Raw genomic sequence first — 24,684 nt, 5'->3', positions numbered from 1 at the left:
TAAACCACAGAGCCTAGGACTTGCCGATCAGAAGGTCAGCAGTTCGAATCCCCGCGACGGTGTGAGCTCCCATTGCTCAGTCCCTGCTCCTGCCAACCAAGCAGTTCAAAAGCACACAGTGCAAGTAGATAAATAGGTACCGCTCCAGCGGGAAGGTAAACGGCGTTTCCGTGCACTGCTCTGGTTCGCCAGAAGCGGCTTAGTCATGCTGGCCACATGGCCCGGAAGCTGTACGCCGGCTCTCTCGGCCAATAAAGTGAGATGAGCACTGCAACCCCAGATTCGGTCACGACTGGACCTAATGGTGAGGGGTCCCTTTACCTTTTTAAAATGGCTATATATGTTCCATGCGTTTTGTAACTTTTCATGAGAATTACTTGTAGCAAGTAGCTACATCAATTTTCCTGTCACTGTATCTTCTGGAGGAGTTATATCCAAACAACCTCACAGGACTCCTGCCATATAAAGTTGAGAACAGCCAATCACCATCAGAACCTAAAGTAAAAATGTTTTTATTTCATGAGACATTCATGGATTAGTAACAATTTCCCCCAAAAGCCTTGCATGACCTATCATAAAACTTGGTAGGCTGAATATTTTGCAATTATGTCTGCAACTTTTTTGTCATTTGAGTTTTATTCATTTTCCTTTGTCACATCTGTATCAAACAATTGCACATGTACTTATGGTCAATTAAATAATACTGAACCCTTTATAATGCAACAATACCAAAGCCAACTTTAGGCTTGCAAGTATTTATAAGTTTCTTCGTTCCCTGGAGAAGATGCTGCCTGGGGTGCCCTCTGGCGGTTCTCTTCATTTAAGCACTCTTTATGCTTTGCCAAAGGTACCCCAGTGGAAGAAGCTTGTTCATATGTATTTCCTGCTTTTTCAAGCAGCAAAAACGTATAATGTACATAAATAATACTTGTATATAGTGGAATCTCAGTTTTTGACCTTAATTCATTCCGGAAGACTGTTCCATCTTCCGAAAAGTTCGAAAACTGAGGATCAATGGGCTGGCCACAAAGACAATGGGAAAAAATGAAAAACGCGCCAAGGAAGCCGTTCTTCTTCCAAAAATCGTTTGAAAACGGAAGCATTCGCTTCCGGTTTGTTGGCGTTTGGGTTCCAAATTGTTCAGCTTCCAAAGCATTCAGCAACTGAGGTTTCACTGTACTATTTTAAAGCCTGCAAAGCATCTCACATGTTACTTTGTTTTAATCTCTATAAAAGCTATGCAAGGCAAATATTACCTTCCTTGTTCTGGAGTGTATTTTTGTGGGGGGAGCACTGAGGCTGAGAAGTAGTGGCTTGACCAAGGCCACGCAGCGAGATTATGGGTGAAACAAGATTGAAACTAGAGCCTTCTTGGTGCACAGTTCAGTTTTATTACCACTACGCTACAGCAGCAAATTTAGGATTCAGAATGTTCTGCTGCATGCCTGTAAACGTCTTGTTTTCCTTTTTCCCATTAGGCACATGAAGCAGTGATTAGAGGACATTATCCAGCTCCTGAAGAAGCCCTCCAGGTCCTTGCTGCCTTGCGGCTCCAATACCTACAAGGAGACTACACTTCATCCAGTACCGCTATGCCAGAAATGGAAGAAGTCTACCCACTGCAGAGGCTCACGTCCCGTATTATCCAGTCCACTAAAACATTTACCGCTGCGGAGAGGATAGAGAGGAAGCGGGCCAATTTTCTAGAAGGAACCCTGAGGAGGAGTTTCCGCAGCAGTTCCATCAGCAGGCAGAAGATGGAAGAGGATCAGATGCTTGATATGTGGGTCAAAGAGGAAATCTTCGCAGCCAGGACTAATGTGATTGATAAATGGAAAAAACTGCAAGGAATGAACCAAGAGCAAGCAATGATCAAGTACATGAGTTTGATTAAGGAGTGGCCTGGCTATGGGTCCACACTCTTTGACGTAGAGGTGAGTATACCAAAATTCCACGGGCGTTGCTGACAGCAAAATCATAAGACTAAATAAAAAAATAAATACAGCTAAACAATTTGTAGTATAACACATAGTAACACATCTTGTATGGTCACGTTCTATGGGTTTGCAAATTTGTCTGCCTTCTCCTGCTGAATATTTTACAGGTGAGGGTATGTAGGTTTTGATTTGTTGTTGTTTAGTCATGTTAGACTCTTCATGACCCCATTGGACCAGAGCACGCCAGTCACTTCTGTCTTCCACTGCCTCCCACAGTTTGGTCAAACTCATGCTCATAGCTTCGAAAACACTGTCCAACCATCTTGTCCTCTGTCGTCCCTTTCTCCTTGTGCCCTCAATCTTTCCCAACATCAGGGTCTTTTCCAGGGAGTCTTCTCTTCTCATGAGGTTGCCAAAGTATTGGAGCCTCAGCTTCACGATCTGTCCTTCCAGTGAGCACTCAGGGCTGATTTCCTTCAGAACGGATAGGTTTGATCTTCTTGCAGTCCATGAGACTCCCAAGAGTCTCCCCCAGCACCATAATTCAAAAGCATCAATTCTTCGGCGATCAGACTTCTCTATGGTTCAGCCCTCCCTTCCATACATCACTACTGGGAAAACCATAGCTTTAACTATACAGATTTTTGTTGGCAAGGTGATGTCTCTGCTTTTTAAGAGGCTGTCTAGGTTTTGATTAGAACCTGAGAAAAGTGTTACGGCTGTGGAATTTCACCTGCGAGCCTGCACACACCCAATTCCCCCTTCTGCCTTGGGAACTGCATAAGAAAATGCCAGCTCCTCCCCTGCTTTAAGGAACTGAACATTTGTGACATCATCAGACCCTACTTTAATCTGCACCCACATCCCAGATTATCTATTTTACACTGAGGAATTGGCAACGGCTGCTGTGCTTAAGAGGCCAGGAAACTGAACAGTAAAACAGTGTGTGTGTATATAAATCTGAGGAACAGCTTACCCATCCACTCAGCTACTACCCATCTTAAGGGCCGCATTTCCCCACACAGTTCAAGCATTTGATATGTCTTTTGTGGATTAACATTAGTAGGTAAATGTCTGGCATAATTTAGGCTTAGATTTGTCTGTACAAGGAATCAGACTTCATATGTACAAGTGCAGGAAATTATAAGAGGAGAATAGTCTGCAATAGTTAATTGCACATCCTTTCTAAACCAGTTGTGGCCCAAAGGTGAGTGTTTAATTTAGTCCTTTGAAACATGTTCAGATCTCTCCTCTGACAATGGAAATAATTGTGTAGGCTCAGGCAGATTACTCCCAGAATAATTTACCTCACTAAACACGTTCAGCGAGAAAAGGGCAATGTATGCTAAAAGAAATACTATAAAAATGTATAATTTTAAATTGCATTTTTGGAATCATCATTTGTTTTCTACCATTCACCTTGACATTATTTTTCCCCAGTGTAAAGAAGGGGGCTTCCCTCAAGAACTTTGGTTGGGTGTCAGCGCTGATGCAGTTTCTGTCTACAAACGCGGAGAGGGAAGGCCTTTAGAAATATTTCAGTATGAGCACATCCTCTCCTTTGGTGCTCCTCTTGCTAATGTCTACAAGATTGTTGTGGATGAGAGAGAGCTGCTTTTTGGAACACTTGAGGTAAGAAAGGAACTAGTCATTCAGTTCTGTTTTCCTTGTTTTTAAAATAAGCAGGATGAATAAACCGAATCCACTATGCCAGTATTCAGAAATAGAAAGCCTTCCATGATTCTTTCGCCTGCACAATTTCACATCAGGATTAAAATATTCAACTGCAATCCTACACATGTTTATTTGGGATTAAGCTCCATTGAACTCAGTGGGACTTGCTTCCTGGTAAGCATGCATTAGACTAAGGCAATAGGAAACTTGAGTTAGGCTTGTGTGCACCTTTGCTCTTCTTCAAAAGTGAAGTTCTGTAGGATTTTCAAATCGGCGATCTTGAGCTCTGTGGGTTACAGTTCCATACAGAGTAATGTTGCTGAAGTCCCACTGAATCTACTCAGGTCTACTCTGAAGTAAGTCCTATTAAAATCAGTGGGGTTTACTACCAGGTAAATGGGATTAGAATTGTATTCTAGAATTGTATTCTTATTTGGGAGCAAATCTCAGTGAGACTTACCTCCAAGTAATCTTATATAGGTCGAGGCTGGAAGTGTAAAGTTTTTCTTCAAAATAAAAGATAAACATTGGCAAATTGTATTTAGTTTAGCTATTTAAAGACAGCTGGACGGTCTTCATAAATTTCACCCAATAGTATAGGTTTTCACACAAAAATTGCCAGCCTAATTTTCTTAGTAGACTACCAGCCCTGCCAACATTTGGTTAAAATTTTTTAGAGGTGTACATACAGTTTTGTAAATTCTAGTCATGTGACTATTGGCCATTCAATTTTATAGCTTGCTGGGTAGAGTTACCTTTGCCACACTGTTTTCATTGACTACCAAAAGGTTTGCTGATTTCAACAAATTGTATGCTGTAACGATAGGCTGCGTTACAGCCAAGCTGATTTTTTCTGTGACAATTTATAAAATTAGCGCTAATCTAAAAGAAACAGGGTACCAACTTTTCATAGAGTATACCACATCACACTGCCGGGAGGTAAAAATCTCATAAATATGCTCTTCACAACACCAAAGACCATTGCCTGAAGTGTGCATTAACTGGTTTTGCATTGTTATTGTCTTGGTAGGTTGTTGACATTGCCAAACTGATGAAAGCCTACATCAGCATGATTGTGAAAAAACGTTATAGCACCTCTCGATCAGTGAGTAGTCACGGAAGTCAAGGCAGCTCCAGGTGAAACCAGAGAGAGAAACTTCTTGTTTTGTCCCGTTGGAACATATCACCGCCAACCCGTTGAGTTTCTCAAAAAATGGTGATTGGAGGCACCTCTCAGGCTACAATCAAAACCGTGATTCTAGGAGAATCTTTATTCAACACGTGGTGTTCAACGAGCTTAGAAATAATAACAGCCACTTGCATAGTCCCATAAACTTGTTGGCTAGCATGCTTCAAGCCTTCTAAAGCTTTGTTACCTCTAGATAACATAATGTATGCCTTAACTTAATGCACTGCTTTCTGAGCAGTGAGAAGTGCCTTAAAATGTTTTAAAACCAACTTGCATTTATTTGTGATTATCAGAGGGGTTGTGTTTTGTAATAAACCACTTTGAATTAGCTTCTCCTTAATTTGCAGCCATCTTGCACTAACTAACTGGCTGGTTCTTACATGAGGAGGGAAAGAGAGCATCTTTGTTGGAATGCTGCAGGCGGCTTCCCGTAGGGACTTTAATAATAATGCTGGATTCCCCCCCCTTTTTTTTTCATATGTGTGCATGCATATGACTCGGGTCAACTCTAATTTTATTCCACGTTTCACAATATTTTAAAAGTAAAAGGGAATAATAATGTGCAATGGTGTAAACAGTCTTTCTGTACATTTTAATAGTCCAGAGCTATAGTTGTCCCAAATGCTGAGTTTCTTTATAAGCCAGTTTTATTAACAAATTTGGGGTTTTCATAATTTTTGTATTTTCTTCTAGATAATTTTTCATTCTTTGTTACATCTGTGTGTAACACACCTGCATTTCTGTACCTCTGCTGTATTATACATAACGTGTAGTTTGAAAGACACTATATTTATAGACTGCCCTTAATACAGAATTGCCATTATCCGCGCAATATTCAATCATATGTCTTCAGTTTATACAGTTGGGTTTCTTAAGATATTAAACATTTCTTTTAAAATATTAATATTGTGGTCTTGTGGTATGCTACTTGGAACTTGCCAAATGCAGAACATACTATAAAAGAAATTAAACAGAAAAATTATGATATCTTACTTAATGTTGTGCATGCCCCTCTCAATTTTTTCTGTGTGCTAATTGAATGGCAGCAGAAAACTGGAAAGTACTAAAATAGGCTAAATTGCCAGATTTGAGGAGGAGAGAAAACTATCCACAACCTATAGGGTATTTCACACATATTCTTCATAGGCTCTATGTACTATGGAATAACAAGCTGCCATTGCCCTTACAAGTGCATTCTTCTAATTATGTTTGATTTGCAAAATCTACAGGGCAACCATTATTTTAGACTGAATTCATAACTGAGAGAGAGAAGGCAGACACTGAAGCTTCAAATCTCTGTGCATTGTATTTATATGCTGCTTTTTCAAGGTGCACCACAATGAGCATCAAAAACAGAGTTTATTACAAAACCTAGTTGAACAGGACAAAGTCTACAACTCAAATAATACAATTACATGAAATATCAAATTCAAAAAGCACCGTGAAGCACACCTTCACTGTCAGAACCACTAGCAAAACATCCAAGACAGAAAACAGCTCCTTAAACCTGTCTGGAAAAGTGCAAAGCGTCTTCACTAGGGAGCCCAAAGGCACTGCAATTCTTTAATCATAGGGGCTTTCAAGGACCTTGGGGAATGCACCTGCTTGCTACAGAAATCTGGCAACAGTGGGGGGGACACCCCATGGTCCTAGGTTATTCATTCCTCCTTACCTTGTGATTGGTCTAATTTCAACTCCCAAGTAGCTATGCTGTGTATCAGTCCAATTCCTCTGTGCCCTTAAAACAGCATCTGCATGTGTCACTGAAACAACTGGTGTCATACCTATGCTGAAGCTACTGGGTTTAAGATTGATCCTTTTCTACATATGCAAACAGGGAGGGAATTGAATGCATGTAGTCTTGCTGTTGCCAGCTTTCATCAGTTTGACGTTTTGGGTGCTGCAGCTATGATCTAACTCCACTGGTCACAACCTCCAGAAGGCTGGACCAAATCACAGTCCTCCATCCTGACCCGTGAAGAGGCCCGTTTAGGTTGGTTCAGAAGGGAGGAAAAGTAAGTGCTGTCCAAAGGAAGAAAAAAAGCAAGACATGAGCTCTCATGAAGCTCAGCAAAGACACTATCTAATGTTTTGTTAGGGGGAAGAGTAGGACAATATATGCAGTACTGCTGGTTGTGCATTATCAGGATGAAGTGCAAAGGAAGACCTGGAGATTTACTAGTCTATTTAAAACTTTGAGTCGTTTATTGGGTTGATATTTCAGACTACTTTAAAAAAGGAACCTGAAAACTCTCTCCACTTTCAGCCAAGATTCCATTTTCCAACAGCACTTTATCTGCACAGAACACGCCTCCCTACGCCAAAGGAGCTGTGCCTTTTAAGGGATCCTGCCTCTTTTAATGTCACAATGTTAGGGTTCTGGTCTCCATAGAGACAGAGGAATCTTCAAGGATGCTGCACAGCCCACTAGGTTCACTTTGAAAGTAGGATATGCCAAGTTGTGACTGAATTTGCAGGTCTGTCCAGGTGACCTCCAGCATGTGACCAAAGACAGAGAAGGAAGTTGCAAATAGTCCACCTTCAGGTACAAAGTGTACAGAGCCTTGGGGATAGACAAATATCTAATACTATATAATACAGACAATGGAGCTACAGAAGATGGGAAATGAGGTAAGCAAACAAGACAACAGGGGAAGTAATGTGTGGAGTGTGAGAATGGTTATGAGTGGGAATTAGTGTGATTTAGTTCATTCTGACTGCTAATTGAGGAGACTAGAAAAAGGAAGAAAAAGGAGACTAGAAAAAGGAAGAACTGGAAATTGACTAGTCTATTTAAAACTTTTCAGTACTTTATTGAATTGATATTTCAGACTACTTTAAAAGGAGTCTTAAAGAGTCCAAAATGTCCTCATTTTTATCAGATGAAGATTCGGAGGAACTGTTCAAAAGAAACATTCAGAATTTGTCCCACAGCTTTAGTACAACCCAATCTATCTTGCTAAAGCTAAGGGGGTCTGAATCAATCAGCACATGAATAGGAGACTGCCTGGTGAACCCATACATATGCTGTCTTTAATTCTGTGATGGAAGAAAGATGGGATATAAATGGACTAAGTAAATAATCCACAGAGAAAGTTTTGAGTAACTGCCAGTAACTGTTGGTTCTGAATATTCTACTGCTTCTCCTCTAATCCTGGTCTCAGCATTCCAGAATGTCCATGTGGCTGAAAGAGAACCCATCAAAATGATGGTGAGCTTGGAAATTCAAACTGCCCTAGCCCTCACTACTGGATGAAGAACTCTCAGCTCCCAGCTGTAGTTCTGCCAAAGGCTTTAATGCTCAAATCAGATTGGTACATAAGGCAAACAACAGAGTATATGGTTCAGCTGGTACAGAAGAGGTTCAGTGCATGCTAAGACATTGAAACAACGATCAACTTGCCCCTGCACCTTCCTTTAGAAGACTTGAGGTGGACACAACTGTATTTGCACAGTAAGTGGCCGGAGTCACAAGACCAAGTAAGTAAACAGGCACTCCTTTGAGTGGGTTAACTCCACAAGGTTTGTTTTCAACGGTGTTGTCATCTCCATAGAGACAGAGGTGGACTTGGCGCTCGCCCAGTATTAGTCTTACTCTCTGTAACCTCACAAAGGGAAGGTGCCTCACTGGCAGGAAGAGGCACTGGAGCACCTCCATGGCAATAGGTGTTAGGGTAGGGCTGTCTAATGTTGGAGGGACCACACTCCTTGGATCCTGATCGCCATCCTCCAGGCCACAGGACCAGTCCCAAGAATCAGGCACCTACCTGGGTCCTGATTCTACTTCTCCCATCCTGGGGTAGGGTCCTCCTCAGGGTCCTCCAGCTCCCAACTTTTCGAGCTTCTTCCATTCCTCGGGTCTGACCATTTAAAAAAACAACAAAACACCATTACAGTGGTGCCCCGCAAGACGAATGCCTCACAAGACGGAAAACTCGCTAGACGAAAGAGTGTTCCATTTTGGAAGTGCTTCGCAAAACGAATTTCCTATGGGCTTGCTTCGCAAGACGACAAAGTCTTGCGAGTTCCTGCTGGTTTTTTCCCCTCCCCCCTTTTTCTAAGCCGCTAATCAGCTGATCCGATCAGCAGATAAGCCGCTAAAAGCCGCTAATAGCGCTAATCCTTCAATGGGCTTGCTTCGCAAGACGAAAAAACCGCTAGACGAAGAGAATCACAGAACGGATTCTTTTCGTCTTGCGAGGCACCACTGTATTTATTTTGCTTAGTTTGGAACGTTGTTTAAAATAACCGACCTTGTAAACAGAGTTAGATTAACAGAGGCAAAACAAGATCACTCATCTGAGACAGTTTCAAGGACAAAAGTGGCACCACCAGGTTTAAGAGGGCCTGGGCAAAATGCCTTCTGCTGCCCCTTCACCTTATTATTCCCTTCAATAGTAATAAGAAGGGGTGGAGGAGAATGAGCCCTTTTTTCTTCACTGATCAGACAGAAAAGGGAATTTATCCATACTTGCTTCTTAACAAGCAGTGGGGAAGGAACCTTTCTCTTTTACTAACCTTTGCTGAAAAACACTTATACAGTGGTACCTTGGGTTACATATGCTTCAGGTTACAGACTCTGCTAACCCAGAAATAATACCTCGGGTTAAGAACTTTGCTTCCGGATGAGAACAGAAATCGCGCAGTGGCGGCATGGCAGCAGCGGGAGGCCCCATTAGCTAAAGTGGTGCTTCAGGTTAAGAACAGTTTCAGGTTAAGAACGGAGCTCCGGAATGAATTAAGTACGTAACCAGAGGTACCACTGTATGGTGCATGCCTCCAGCATGCCTGACAGCCTCTATGAGTAGTTTTTAAGGAGGTTTACAAAACTGATCTGAAATTAAACACTTAGCTGCAGACCCAGGGACAGTCCTGGATTTACAGAAGCTGCCCCAGTTTCTGATTTGAATGTCCCGCTTTCCCTTAGGACTTACCTATTTTCACTGGAGAAATGTTGGTGGGTATGGAGTTATGTGACCACCAAGCCAAGGAGGTAAATAACTATACAACCTTGAGAAGTTATCTGAAGGCATTGTATTGTTTTTTATATACAGTGGTACCTTGTACTCAAACGCCTTGGTTCCTAAATGCCAAAAACCCAGAAGTACGTTTTCTGGTTTTCTAACGTTTTTCAAAAGCCAAACATTCAATGTGGTTGTCAGCTATTGTTTCCGGGGCACCTGCACCAATCAGAAGCTGTGCCTTGGTTTTCGAACATTTGGAAGTCAAATGGACTTCCGGGACAAATTAAATTTGGTGCTTTTGTTTTTGCTATTTATTTTGTGTTTTTGTTTTTGAGGCTTTTTGGTTAATTTGTTTTTGTGACTGTGTGGAACCCAGTTCAGCTACTGATTGATTGACTGATTGATTGTGTGACATGCCTCTTGAGAAATGGATAAAAGCCCCCCATCCAAACAGTGAGTATCATCAGTGCAGATAAGAATTACCGTATTTTTCGCACCATAGGGCGCACTGGACCATAGGGCACACCCAGTTTTTAGGGGGGGAAATCAAGAAAAAAAATCTTCCCCCCCCCCAGCCCCAAAGAGCAGCGTACAGGCTGCGCACACTCTCCCTGCCAGAGGGGTTGCGTGCAGCTATGGAAGACGCCAAGGCAGCCCGCTCGCTGTTTTGGCTTCCCCTTTAGCCCCGTGCAGCCTCTCCTTGCCGGGAGACGCTGCGCAGGGCTAAAGACTCCATAGCCCCGTGCAGCCTCTCCTTGCCGGAGGGGTTGCGCGCAGCTATGGAGCAAGCCAAGGCAGGGGGCGGGATGGATCCCGCTCACTGTTTTGGCTTCCCCTTTAGCCCCGTGCAGCCTCTCCTTGCTGGGAGACGCTGTGCAGGGCTTTCCTGGGAGGTGGGGGGATTCCCTCACCTCTCGCAAAAGCCCGCAGAAGCCACGCATCCCCTTTAAAGAGATTGTGGCTTCTCCTGGCTTTTCTGGCAAGTGGGGGAATTCCCCCACCTCCCACAAAACCGGCAGAAGCCGTGCGCACTTTAAAAGGGCTGCACAGCTTCTTCTGGCTTTCCTGGGAGGTGGGGGGGATTCCCTCACCTCTCGCAAAAGCCCGCTGAAGCCACGCAACCCCTTTAAATAGATCGCGGCTTCTCCTGGCTTTTCTGGGAGGTAGGAGAAGGGACTGATGCGGCCAGTCAGTCCCTTCTCCCTCCTGTGGAAAAGCCCGCAAGAGCGCACGGAGCTTGTGTGCTTTTCCCGCCTGCCTCCCCCCTGCATTCGCTCCATAGGACGCACACACATTTTCCCTTGCTTTTTAGGAGGGAAAAAGTGCGTCCTATGGTGCGAAAAATACGGTATTATTTTTTGAATTTTTATCATCTACAGTACAATACTGTCTTATTTATTTTATAGTACAGTACATTGATTATTGCTTTCATTTTATGGATCAATGGTCTCTTTAGATAGTAAAATCCATGTTAAATTGCTGTTTCGGGGATTATTTTTTAAAGTCTGGAATGGATTAATCCGTTTTGCATTCCTTTCTATGGGAAAGCGCACCTTGGTTTTGGAATGCTTTGGTTTTGGAACAGACCTCTGGAACGGATTAAGTTTGAAAACCAAGGTACCACTGTACAGTCAAACCTCAGTTCTCAAACCGCTCCATTGCCGAATGTTTCGATTCCCAAACGTCGAAAATGCTTCGGTTTTTTAACGCTCCTCGGAAAATGAACATCCAACGCGACTTCCAATGAGTTCAAGAACCAATTGGAAGCCGCGCCTCAGAACTTGGAACATTTCGGAAGTCAAATGTCCTTCCAGAACGGATTGCGTTCCAGTTCCGAGGTTTGACTGTACCGTGGTACCTTGACTGAAGCTGCCCAGAGCGGCTGGGGCAACCCTGTCAGATGGATGGGGTATAAATAATAAAATTAGAATTATGGAAAAGCATTTTTTTTAAAAAAATGCTATATATATATATATATATATATATATATATATATATATATATATATAAAATAGCACATCCCTATTTTCATCAGAGAAATGCTGGAGGGTATGTAGCTGTTTATATTTTTATCTGTAAGCCATTCTGAGTCCCTGTCAGGGAAAAAAGCAAGGTATAAATAAATAAACAAATACATAAAGCTTAATATCTGTGTATCTGAAGAAGTGTGCATGCACACGAAAGCTCATACCAAGAACTAACTTAGTTGGTCTTTAAGGTGCTACTGGAAGGAATTTTTTTATAAAGCTTAATAGTAATAATAATAATGGAATCGTACATTTCCCTCAGCGACTCCTTTTCTCCCTCTAAAGGGGAACTTATAAAGCACCGAAAGCATTTTCCAGAAAGGTAGTTGTATAAAACATAAAACACCCACCCTTATCGCCTTTCCAGCGCGTGAGGCGCAGCTTCGCCCCCGGCTTTTATTCTGTTTTTCCAAACGCCCAACGGCGCCTCCCAACATTCTAAACCGCCACTCACCCACTGCGCACGCGCCACGCCTCTTGAGATTTATACTCCGCTCGCGCCGCCTCGCCACGCCCAGCTTCTCCTCCTTTCACCTCCCCCCCACCCCACTCCCGCCACCGCGCGTGCGCTCGCCCGCCGGCTTCTGCGCGCTCGCTGCCTCTCTCTCTCTCTCTCTCTCTCTCTCTCTCTCCAATCGCCGGCGCCGCCCAGCCGCTTCGGAAGCTCCTGGTTGGTCTGCGGCAGCCGAGAAGGCGGGGCGTGCGAGCGTGCCTGGTACCCGGATGTACACAAACCCCGCCCAGCCGGCTCGCCTCCTCATCTCGGTTCCGGTGTTTGGTCAGCCGCCCCGACCGAGATGGCTGACGAGGAGCAGGTGGCGGCGCCGGGTCGCCTGGACTGGGAACGGCTGGCGGAGGAGGACGAGGACGGGGGCTGTGAAGTGAAGCCCGTCGGCGGGCGGGAAGCGGCGACTTGGAAGAGGCCGTTCTGCGCTTTGGCCGCCTTCCTCTGCGCCAACCTAATCTTCTGGTGAGAGAGACGCGCAGCCACTGCGCTAATCCTATAGACCCCCTCCCGAAACATAAATACATATATGCGTGCCCCTTTCTTTCGTTCTTTTCCCCCACCTCAATTGAGCCTCGGCTCACGCTCGCCCTCCGCTCCTGGGCTTTGCAAAACGTGCAAATGAGCTGTGAGGAGGGGGACATCTGAGCATGGGCAAAGTGCCTGCTGTAAAAGGCCCAGGCCGCTGGCTTCTAAACTAGCAGCGCCCGTTCAGACGTTTCCTGAGAGGGGCGTGAAAGCAAAATATCGCCACCCCCACCCCGTTTCTCTCTGTCAGTTGTTTTCAACCAGTTGTTTTCAAGCCTTGAATGATAGTCAGGGCTGCTGCGGGCAACACTGGCCTCTGTCCCTCTCTCCAGAGTGGCTGGGGAAACCCAGCCAGATGGGCGGGGTATATTAATATATATTTATATTATTATTTATCTATCTATCTTCCTTCCTGTCTCCCTCCCTCTCTCTCTGATGCCTGGTACTGAAGAAGCACCCTTCTCTGAGCACGGTGCCTTTGCTTTGCTAGCCTTGTGAATGCCTGTTAAGGTGTGCTTGCAATCCATGAATCTACCTAATCCTGTAAAGCTCATCCTGCACTGGAATCCCATAAGTTAATTACCTGTGCTGTGGGAGGAAGTGCTTTTAATTTCAGCAAATTGAATAAATTATCTCATGCAAATTGAATAAATATATATTTTATTTTTATCTCCACGCTGATGTGGTTTTTATCTCCACAATGGGTAGAGATGGAGAAGGGAGCATTCTTCATCAGAAGGCATATGTCATACAGGTAGATTTGAGCCCCAGGATGCAGAAATCGAGCTCTGCCATCCTTGGTATTTCTATTTAAATCGAGCGCTTCTTAACTGTGTTCGCTTTGAAAGAGGCTCCTTTTGGTTTGTTGGGTGTTGCCACAAAATGATTCCTACAGAAAAGCATGGGAAAGGAAACCCATGGAAAGAATTAATGGTCCTGGCCAGGGTGGGGTGGGGTGTGATGGGGGATAACCACACAGAGAGTAAAGCAGTGCTAGTGGCCACGAAGTGGGCTTTGTGAGACATGTGTTGCAGAAAGTGAAGATGAATCAGCTGTGGCTGGATGATGCCAGGGAGCATCAAAGGCTCCTAAAGAATGTTTGAAGGGAAGGTGTGGCAAGGTGAAATAATGACCAGGAAGTGCCCATAAAGTAGAGCATATAATCTTATAATAATAAAATAATTATAATTTATTATTTATACCCCGCCCATCTGGCTGGGCTTCCCCAGCCACTCTGGGCAGCTTCCAAAAGAATATTAAAATGCTGTGATACATCAAACATTAAAAGCTTCCCTAAACAGGGCTGCCTTCAGATGTCTTCTAAAAGTCTGGTAGTTGTTGTTCTCTTTGACATCTGGTGGGAGGGCGTTCCACAGGGAGGGCGCCACTACCGAGAAGGCCCTCTGTCTGGTTCCCTGTAACTTGGCTTCTCGCAGTGAGGGAACTGCGAGAAGGCCCTCGGTGCTGGACCTCAGTGTCCGGGTAGAACGATGGGGGTGGAGACGCTCCTTCAGGTATACTGGACCGAGGCCGTTTAGGGCATAGTGGTTGCCTTGTGATTCTGCAAAGTTGACAAAAAGCAGAGTGACAGCACCCCAAATTGCACAGTCTGTTTCTCCCACTCTCTTGTCATGGATTGGCACTGGACTGCCAGCCTGCTGGCTGTATGCTTGAAATTGTTCTTTTTCAGTAGATTCTTCATACTCTTATTTTCCTGGTGCCCAAACCAATCTCTGTCAATTCTCCCATTCTTTAGTTTTTCTGTTTCTCTGTGTTACCAACCCTATGCTATAGGTAACTTTTCGTTTTAACCTTTAGCCCTCTAGTGTTTTTCCAAACAAGAAGCATGTGCTTTTTTTCTTCAAATGGCATCTGAAACTGAGATACTTTCCCCCCTACACTGGCTTGAAGAGAACATTCCTACGGTCATTGCTTTTCATTACCGAGTTAAATACTCAATGGACTAGGATGTATAATTGTATTAATACAGTGTCCCAAATGTAGATTCAGATTTTGAGATTAAATAAAGTACTAACTTGAGTTGCTTGCAGAGTTGCTTGAAGATTCACACACACACACACACACACACCTTCTAGTGCTCATGTACCACAGAACCACTTAGCAACAAAAGAAGGGAGAGAATTTTTTGAGTTTGACATCTGATATATATTTTTTAAAAACATTGAAGTAGTTATTATAGGAAAAATCAGAATTTTGTTGGACTTCCTTGCACACTACACACTTCCCCCATTTTTCTGTTCTCTTTTTATTACCTATCTCCACCTGAACCAAGGGGCATCCTACTCTCCTAGATTGAAATAATGCAAGGAAATCAGTTCCTGTCATGTGTTGCACATGGCATACATGCATGTACATTTCAGCATACATGTAGGTTTTGTGTTATTTTGAAAAAAATGTTTATTTTATGGTTAGTACTGCTTTTTATTTTGAATAACATATGGGGGTATCATACTCTTTTCAGTGCTTAGGGCTATAAAGTTCTTAATCTGGTCCTGCAGCAGAAGAATTTATATTTCAGCAAGTATGTTATCTATGTAAAGAAGAGGAGTGTTCCTATTATTTTACATGTCATATGGAGGAGAGTGGATAAGAATGTTTTATTAAATATTGAGAGCTTTTTCTTTTTTAGTACTCCTCACTTGGACAGCAGCTTCATTATTGTGTAAAACATTAGCAGCACTTTGTCCTTTGATTAATTTGAAGCTCCCTAGTACTGTATGTTAATTGAGGCTGCCTAAGTAAGTACAGTTTAGGTTGTGTTGACCTCCCATCCTTTGTGACAGAAGTAGACTCTGAACTGCCAGAAAATAAACATTTTAGTTATTTTTTAGGGCAACCTGTTGGGCCTGTGTATTGCAACCAGCTGTACAAATAAGTCTACTAGATGTTGTACTTGCCGCCTTCTACATAAAAGACCTACATGGTCTGGGATCTTCCCAGGGGGCTGGTGTTGACTGAGCTGGGGGTTGTGTGCCTTATTTAGTGCCTATGCTGATGTTTTTGAGCAGTGCTGAAAGGACCTTTTTATTTCCCCACTACAGTATTTTAACATCTGATGTTACAGTACCACTTCTGGTATCTATTTAGAATTCTGCCTTTTTTCAGCACCCTGCAGTCTTGTGGTGATGTAGTTTTAAATCTGTTTTAAACCACCCTCATTCTTTTTATTAAGTGGGTAGTATATACATTTAATATATGACTGGTATACCAGTGCAAATAGAAGAAATATATACACATTAGAAGTTTGTGACACCCTGGCTGTGTTTGGACAGTGCTAACCAAGTTATACATGAGCCTTCTGCCTGCACATTCAGCCCCTTTGCTGCTCTCTGCAGCGAGCTATAATTAAACCAGGATGTCTCTAATTAACCATAGTTTCCCATTTTATCTGTTCAGGAAACTATGGCTACCAGCTTCAGAACAAACCAGTTTCTTAAAGCCTCATTGGTTTAAGATCCTGGATTGTTCCAAAGTGAGTAATTAGTTTTTACCTGTTCAGATAAACACAAAGCTGAGGTTAATTAGAAGTTCCTGGTTTAATAACAGTCCATAACTGAACCACTGAGATCAAAGAGAAGAAAAATCCAATTCTCTGCAAATGTAAAATTTCTTCTGTCCCTTCTGGAGGTGGTTTTTGCCTTCCACGGGTAACCAGGCAAATGGCTATTTTCAAGCCTGATTTCATCTCATGGATGTCAACCCTTTACATCTAGTCCTTCTATTTTCTTTTGGGCTATGCACTTAAAGTGGGGATTGAGGCCCATTGAATTCAACATGCCTTACTTCTGTGTACACATTAGTCTTCTGGTTTGCCTATTTTCTACTGTTGGTCATTGATATTGTCATTTGTTTCACTATACCCCATATACCAGTGCAAACCATGAATACCTGCACAACTTGAGAAACTTGCTTTTAAGCTTATTAGACAGGTGATGCTTCTGGGTTTTTAATAGGTTCCAAGTTTATTTTTTTGTAGCTTTGGATTGTCCGGCCCTATAGCTGGATACTTAGAAGCATCTACACATTTTTGTCTTCATTCGTGCTTTCTATGTTGCCTCTCCTGTAACAGCCTTGCAACTTATTAACCCACAAAAATACTTACTATCATCATGCCACACACTTGTCAATCACCTGAAATCACAATGAAGCCAGGTGAGCCATTTTTGCCTGCATGGATCTGAATCAAATAGTGTGGGTACACATCACTTTGTAAGTCTTGATGATCTGCTGTTCATTGCCATTTGTAAAGCACTGAGCACAAGGCTTTGTAGGTAATGCCAACCAGATAGACGATAGTCTGTGCCCACAAACTCCCTTTTGGACCAGCCACAACTTTATTTGCCCCACAGATAGGCAGGTGGTTGTGGCTTGGCTGAAACAGCATCACTGACTAATTAGGCCTATGGAAAGATGCTTCTCACCACTGGCTTAGATTTAAGGAAGCCAATTGATCCCCACCCCACACCCCCAAAAACAGTTATGTTTTTCTATTGAAATAAAAAGGAGAGGGGGGGAACAGTAGCTCTTCACAGTTATAGAAGCTAACTACAGCATTATATGGAAATGCTTGTAACTAAGCCCTCAGGTCCTTTTTTTAAAACAAAAAGCATCTTTGTAAGAGGGTTATTTAGAACATAGAAACAGAATTGGGAGAGGGTACAGAACCCTTTGAGTGCAACTGGATGGCAGACTGTTTTGTAAGAATCCAGGCTTTCCTTGTTAATTTCTGTTTTTGTTCATCTCTAGTAGGTCACTGAAATGACATGCATTTTTGCAGGAGGTTGATGTCTTCACCAGAGAACATGCTAGCTTTTACAGAAACTGAGTACCCGTGTGACGCTGTTTGTATCATTCTTGTCTCTAGCAATAAGTATTAGATTAGGGACAAAGCTATTGTAGCTTAAGATGCTAAATTTAGAACATTAGCCAAGGGATTTCCATGTATCTCTTAATTCAATAAACATTTCAGAATGTATTTCTTTATCCCAAGAAGCTCTATAGGTTTTTTTAAAATAAATAAATCAGCAAGCGTCTCTCTATTCTGAATCGCAGTTTGTTCTGAACACTTGAAAAGGTCATTGCTAGAAGAAGAAGAAGAAGAAGAAGAAGAAGAAGAGGAGTTTGGATTTGATATCCCGCTTTATCACTACCCAAAGGAGTCTCAAAGCGGCTAACATTCTCCTTTCCCTTCCTCCCCCACAACAGACACTCTGTGAAGTGAGTGGGGCTGAGAGACTTCAGAGAAGTGTGACTGGCCCAAGGTCACCCAGCAGCTGCATGTGGAGGAGCGGAGACGCAAACCCAGTTCCCCAGATTACGAGTCTACCACTCTTAACCACTACACCACACTGGCTCTCTATAATTGCTATAACTTCCATTCAAGTCAATGGGATTCAAGGAGCCTAACCATGTGCAGGATGGGAACATCATCTGAGACAAGTTATGCACTATTCTGTTCTTATGAAACAGCTATAAGAATATAAGAGCTTTGCTGGATCGGACCAAAATCTAGTTCCACATCCTGCTTCTCAGCAGCAGCACAGCCGATGCCTCCATTAAGCCCATATGCAGGTCTTGAAAGCAATACCCACTCTTGCTTGTATTCCCAGTTGCTGGTATAGAGAGGCGTACTGCCTGTGAAACTGGATAATAGCCACTGATAGGCCTATCCTGTGTGGATTTGTCTAATCTTTAAAAACCATCTAAGCCGGTGGCCATTACCACTTATTGTGCCAGGGAATTCCAGTACTGTATTATGTGAAATACATTCTTTTGACTGTTCTAACCCTGCTGACCGCCAGTTTCTTTGCATTCTACAGAGTTAAAAGATGGACTTCTTACTCTCGTCTTTCTTTGCATGATGCATAATTATACAAACTTCCATTATACCCTTCCACTTATGCTTTCCCCACTCAGCTTTAAAAAAATCTGAAAGCTTTAGCTTTTCCTCATAGGGCTGATTCTCTTGATAACCTTTGTTGTGTTTTTCTGCACCTTCCTCTGCCTTTGGAGGCAGGGCAAGCAGCATTGTGCACATGTGCATAGATTGTACGACAGCATTGTGGTACTGCCAGTTCTGTTTTCAAGCCTCTCCTAATGATCCTCATACGGAATTTGCCCTTTTTCACAGCTGCTGCATGCAGAGTTGACATTTTTACTGAGCTACCTTCCATGACCTAAAGATCTTTCCTAGTTGGTTACTTGGTTAATGATGGCTCTTTTCCAGCTACTAGCCCCAGGGAGGCTGTGCAGATTTGGACAGGGGTCTGGGTTGAGTGCATGAAGGCAAACCAGCTCCAGTCTGGGTGGAGCCTTGCAACTTATTTTTTGGGGGGTGTATGGGTTCTCCCAGACTAGGAACTATCAGTGAAGGTACAAATAATGTTGGTTGCTAAGAGTACACTTTACCAGCTAAGGCTTGTTTCAGACTACTTTCTATTGAATCGTATTTTATTAGTTGTATTTTAAATTGCTGATATTTTAGTTTTTGTAACTCGGTTACTCTGTGATTTTAATTATCTTTTTGTAAGCTTAATAAACATAAAGAAAAAACATCCCTGTGTTCCACAAGCACTCCATTGTTGTCTAATGGCTCAAATGCCATGCTGACTGGTTTCCTGCTTCTGATGTATTTCCAAACACAGTGGTGCCCCGCAAGACGAATGCCTCGCAAGATGGAAAACCCGCTAGACGAAAGGGTTTTCCGTTTTTGAGCTGCTTCGCAAGACGATTTCCCCTATGGGCTTGCTTTGCAAGACAAAAACGTCTTGCAAGTGTTCCGATTTTTTTTCGCTCCCCCCCCTTTTTCTAAGCCGCTAATAGCCTTTTAGTTGCTAATCCGCTAATCCTTTAAAAGCCGCTAAACCGCTAATAGCGCTAATCCGCTAAGCCGCTAATAGGGTTGCTTCGCAAGACGAAAAAACCGCTAGATGAAGAGACTCGCGGAACGGATTAATTTCGTCTTGCGAGGCACCACTGCATTTTATATTTTTGGTCTTAAACATTTTCTAAATATGTCCATCACATTATTTTATTTTTATTGCTTATTGTCAATTAGCATTTGCCAATGTATTTGATCCTTTTTGTGTTTCTTATTTGGGCTTCCATTTTCACCTGAGGCACAGCTGCTACACCTTTCTTCCCAGCCCTTGGACTGAACAGACATGAGGTTCCAGGTGGAAAGGAATAAGAAACATGCAGACATTGGGCTGTTCAATTGCAAGCAGTTTGGGAGGGAGGGAGCTGGATTGAAATCCAGCCAAATTTTCTGAAAGCAGCCTTTTTATAACTTTCTTGCTTCTGGTTGTCAACTGTATTTGCATCCTTTGGCAGGCCTTGGGGGGTGGGGAGATCTGTACGGCCTGCCTGTTGGTACATTTCCTTGTTGTTGCATATATTCTAGCTGAGCATTTGATTGATGGTTTTAAAATTTATTTCCAAGCGTCTTGGAAAAGAGCTAACCTCCGCTCTCTCAAAAGCTTCCTTTTCACTAACCCTCTCACTTCTGAGATGTTTTGTCTTTTGAAATAAAGTGTGACTCTGTTGAGGTTTTTTGGCAACTTTTCATGGACATACATTTTGAACTTGTTAGCACTTTGATCCCTGTTCTCAGTTGATTTGAGTACTCTGAAATCTTGTACTAGGCACTGGGCACCACTCAAGACTATGGCTAGGAAGGGCTCATGGGCCACTTCCAAGGCATAGTCATGGATTTCATCTGGAAACATTTTTCTGATTACTCAAGTGTGCATCTTTCTCAGTCAGTGTGAAAGAAGTTGAAGACACTGATTATTATAAAACCTTCTCCTTTGGATCCTGACTCCCCACCTCCCATCTAAAGACCACTTTCACTGTTTTGATCAGGAGAGCAATAATATCTCTCTGACATGAAATATTTTTTTTGCATCTGGCACTTATACCCATACAGTGGTACCTCGGGTTAAGTACTTAATTCGTTCCGGAGGTCCGTATTTAACCTGAAACTGTTCTTAACCTGAAGCACCACTTTAGCTAATGGGGCTTTCTGCTGCCGCTGCACCGCCAGAACACGATTTCTGTTCTCATCCTGAAGCAAAGTTTTTAACCTGAAGCACTATTTCTAGTTGTAGATAGGTAGCCGTGTTGGTCTGCCATAGTCAAAATAAAAAAAATTAAAAAAAATTGTGCTACTGGAAAAATTGTGCTACTGGAAGGAATTTTTTTTATTTTCACTATTTCTAGGTTAGTGGAGTCTGTAACCTGAGGTACCACTGTAGTTCCTATTAGAAGTTTTCTAGTATGTTGCACTCCATGCCTTCTTTGGCATGCCCCCGCTAAGCCCTACGCTACACCGTCTTTCCTATAGACATTGTATCCAGGGATGCTACTGTACTGATTCTCTACACTTTTCCAATATGCCTGTTAGATTTATATTCTCATTCAGCACCAAGTACTCTAACTTTCCCCCACCTTGCCTTAGAGGCTTCTAATATTACCCAATTAAGCTCCCACCCTTTGTGTCCCTCTCCAGATGTTTTTGATGTCTACATTTTACCCCAAAGCCCCTTGACTTTTTAAAGCAGCTGCCATGCTCTTGGCTTGTATATAAAAATCGAAGGCTTCCTCTTATCAGCTGCCACTGATGGCAGAAAAGACTCAGAGTGCTGGATGTCTAGTTGCTTTGCCCTGTGTCGTTCTTCCCCTCCAAGAAAACAAAAGTTGCAGGCACTGCATACTCTTGACAGAAGCAGCTCTTTCCTGAAGGAGAGGAGTAACCGCTAGCCTCTTTGTCTCTCTCCTTTCCACTGCTGGCTAGGAAAGGTAAGCTGCAGGATAAATCTAAATGGAAAAGGCCAGCCAGGGATGGTGACACCTTCCTGTTTGCAAGGAGATGTGCTCCTCTCAAGATGGGTATGGCAGTTGGGGCTCTCTTCTTCAGGAAAAGGCAAGCCAGGAGTCACTATTTCAAGCCTGTTTTGCTTCTCCTGCCTTTAGAGCAGGCGTGGGGAACCTTTGGTCTTCCAGATGTTACTAAACTAAAACTCCCATCCCTAGTTCAGCAACAACTGGAGGGTCTAAAGTTGCCTCACCTGCTCTAGAGGTAGCTAGTGGGAAGGAACTTCCATGATTTTCAAGAAATAAAGAAGGGATTTGGAGAACAGCTTTAGAAAATGATCTCAGGCTGGTGGAGCCATGTTCTCCTTTTAGACTGCTTTTAGCAGCATAGCATCTTGCCCAGTTCTCTCTCTAGGAAGGAGTTCATTGAGATTAAAAATAACTGCAATTATGTCATGAGCAATGTATATCAAATCAATGGTAAATATTTATTTTGCCTCATTTCTAGGCTGCCCTTCAATATAAGGTTCTCAAGGTGGAGTACCTATTTCTTTAAAAAACCACAGATATAAAATTCAGTATTAAAAATTGGCATTAAAAATGAATGTAACAGAAAGCAGTGGTCACAGAAGTTCAGCAGCACAACCATGCTCCAAACAACTTATAATGCATGCTAGAATTTTTTTGGGGGGAGGGGGATTTAAGCTTTCGCCTGATACCAAAATGATATCAGTGTTGTCACCAGGCAGAGAGCAGAATATAAATCTCAATGAGAAAGAAGGAAGGAGGAGAGGAAATGAGAGCTAATAAGGTCTCCTCACAAACATATGAAGCTTTTTTGTACAACCGTGAAGATAGAAACTTGAGTGTAATTAGTGTTTGAATGAATAACTGCTTTTTATAGTTGGGTGTAGCATTTTCAACCATGTCTACCAGATGTTAAAACTTGTCAGTTGGGGCCATCTGGTATTTCATTGATAAATCTCCCCTTTTCCTGCTCACCAGCATAATAATCTGTATTGGTCAGGCTTTTTCCTGGTGTTTCACATTATATCACATAGCCTTACAGCAGCTATGTAATATGGACATTTTTATTACCAGGTCAGGGAAGGGGTTCATGACACAAGTGTGAGACAGGTGCTGCCCTGCTCCACAAAACGTAGAGGTTTATGGCTGATGAGTCTTGACAGAGCTGGCGTAGTATAGTGACTAAGAGTTCTGTTAAGACTCACCAGCTATGATACTCTACCTTTTGTGGAGTAGGGAAGTGACATTTGTGTCATGAACCCATTGATTAGTCTCTGCAGTCTGATGATAATGGCCTGCTATACCTTTAACTCCCTAATTCCCGATTAACTCTGTTAGGCCTTTCTCCTTCATCAGTGATAGCCTTCCCCAAGCTGGTCAGCCCTTCAGATATTCGGTACCCCATGCCCACCACACTCACACATCATGCCCTGTGGTCAGGAGTGATGGAGGGCACCAGCTTGGGGGGAAGCTCTTTATAACGTTAATTTACCTGACTTGCTCTCGTGCTTTCATATGGCAAGGAAAGCTTTATATATCTGCATGGTAAGATGGTTTTTCTCTTCTCCTCCTAGGTTCCTTGCACTGACTCCTTGGAGACTGTATCATCTAATTTCACATGTACTCCTTGGCGTTGTAATGCTGCAGATCATGCAGGATTTGGTCTTGTCTAGAGAAAGAGGTAAGATACTGCTTCAGTATCTGTTTAACATGCAAATGTTTCAGTTACAGATAGGTAGCCGTGTTGGTCTGCCATAGTCAAAATAAAAAATTCCTTCCAGTAGCACCTTAAAGACCAACTAAGTTAGTTCTTGGTATGAGCTTTCATGTGCATGCACACGAAAGCTCATACCAAGAACTAACTTAGTTGGTCTTTAAGGTGCTACTGGAAGGAATTTTTTATTATGCAAATATTTATCAGCAATGTGTGGAAACCTGTCAATATCCCTTTATCCTTCTAACTGCAGTACTAAAATTTTATGGTAAGCTTCTGTGAGGGTTATGTAGAAAGGTAGGTTAATATTATTAGCTTGCTAAAGACTTTCTGAACAGTGTCTCCTATTGCATACATTTATTCTTTGACATATTCAAATGCACAAGTCTCCTATAGTATGTAGACCAAGACCACATTCTAGAGTTATAGGTTTGTTCAAGGGCTCGTATTTGCACAGTGGGATACGATTTCTTTCAGTAGAACATCAGGCCCCAATTTTGCATTTTTATAGTTTAGTTAATACAAGAGAATATGTGCATATACTATAAACATTGGACCATATGTGGAAAAATATCTTATTTATCCTTATCTTGTTTTCAGGTGCACAATTGTGGAGAAGCCTCACTGACCGGTAAGTGTTAGTGTTATATTGCTGGTCACTACTCAATATTAGAACTTTAAAATGGTATTGGGACAATAATAATAATAATAATAATAATAATTTTTTATTTATACCCCGCTATGCCCAGCCAAGGCCGGGCTCAGAGCGGCTTACAAGCAGTAATAAAAAGAAGATGAATGATTACAACTTAAAAACAAAAATAAAATACAACATTAAAATAATGGAAAATTAAAATATTAAAATGTAGCCTCATTGCAGGAGGAGAAGGAAAAGAAAAAAGAAAGAGAGGGAGGGAATCAAATTGGCTCCAAGCCAAAGGCCAGGCGGAACAACTCTGTCTTACAGGCCCTGCGGAAAGAAATCCGATCCTGCAGGGCCCTGGTCTCATGAGGCAGAGCGTTCCACCAGGCCGGAGCCAGAGTTGAAAAGGCCCTGGCTCTGGTTGAAGCCAATCTAACTTCCTTAGGGCCTGGGACCACTAGGGTGTTGTTATTTATGGACCTTGAGGCTCTCCGTGGGGCATACCAGGAGAGGCGGTCCTGTAGGTACGAGGGTCCTAGGCCGTGAAGGGCTTTAAAGGTCAAAAGCAGCATCTTAAATCTGACCCTGTACTCCACCGGGAGCCAGTGCAGCTTGAAAAGCACTGGGTGAATATGCTCCCA

The 24,684-nt window shown here is 42.7% G+C and overlaps 2 protein-coding genes and 1 long non-coding RNA gene across 5 annotated transcripts in view; 2 read left to right on the top strand and 1 right to left on the bottom strand.

Moving 5' to 3' along the window:
- Nucleotides 1-5,704, top strand: part of MYO10 (myosin X) — a 203,916-nt gene extending 198,212 nt beyond the window's left edge. For both annotated transcript variants that reach the window (XM_083518955.1, XM_083518956.1), the window contains 3 exons: nt 1,479-1,934; nt 3,378-3,569; nt 4,642-5,704. In XM_083518955.1, coding sequence (XP_083375081.1) covers nt 1,479-1,934; nt 3,378-3,569; nt 4,642-4,752 — 759 coding nt within the window. In that variant the 3' untranslated portion in view covers nt 4,753-5,704. The remainder of the gene's footprint in view (nt 1-1,478; nt 1,935-3,377; nt 3,570-4,641) is intronic.
- A 1,707-nt stretch (nt 5,705-7,411) lies between these two features.
- RETREG1 (reticulophagy regulator 1) overlaps nt 7,412-24,684 on the top strand; it is a 48,427-nt gene continuing 31,154 nt past the window's right edge. Inside the window, exons 1-3 of one of the 2 annotated variants that reach the window (XM_083519491.1) lie at nt 7,412-7,431; nt 23,261-23,367; nt 24,001-24,031. In XM_083519491.1, coding sequence (XP_083375617.1) covers nt 7,427-7,431; nt 23,261-23,367; nt 24,001-24,031 — 143 coding nt within the window. In that variant the 5' untranslated portion in view covers nt 7,412-7,426. Of the gene's footprint in view, nt 7,432-12,508; nt 12,762-23,260; nt 23,368-24,000; nt 24,032-24,684 lie in introns of those variants that run through there. The other variant, XM_083519490.1, reaches the window with a different exon arrangement.
- Nucleotides 8,076-12,418, bottom strand: LOC310714387. Its single transcript, XR_014529673.1, has 2 exons — nt 12,142-12,418; nt 8,076-8,660 (listed from the first exon to the last, which is right to left on the bottom strand). It is a non-coding gene; the product is annotated as an uncharacterized lncRNA (long non-coding RNA).

This window comes from Podarcis liolepis (genome assembly GCF_965112155.1).
Source record: "Podarcis liolepis genome assembly, chromosome: 8".
NCBI lineage: Eukaryota > Metazoa > Chordata > Lepidosauria > Squamata > Lacertidae > Podarcis > Podarcis liolepis.
The sequence above is the reverse complement of the archived record's forward strand: the minus strand, read 5'-3'. Positions and strand labels throughout refer to the sequence as shown.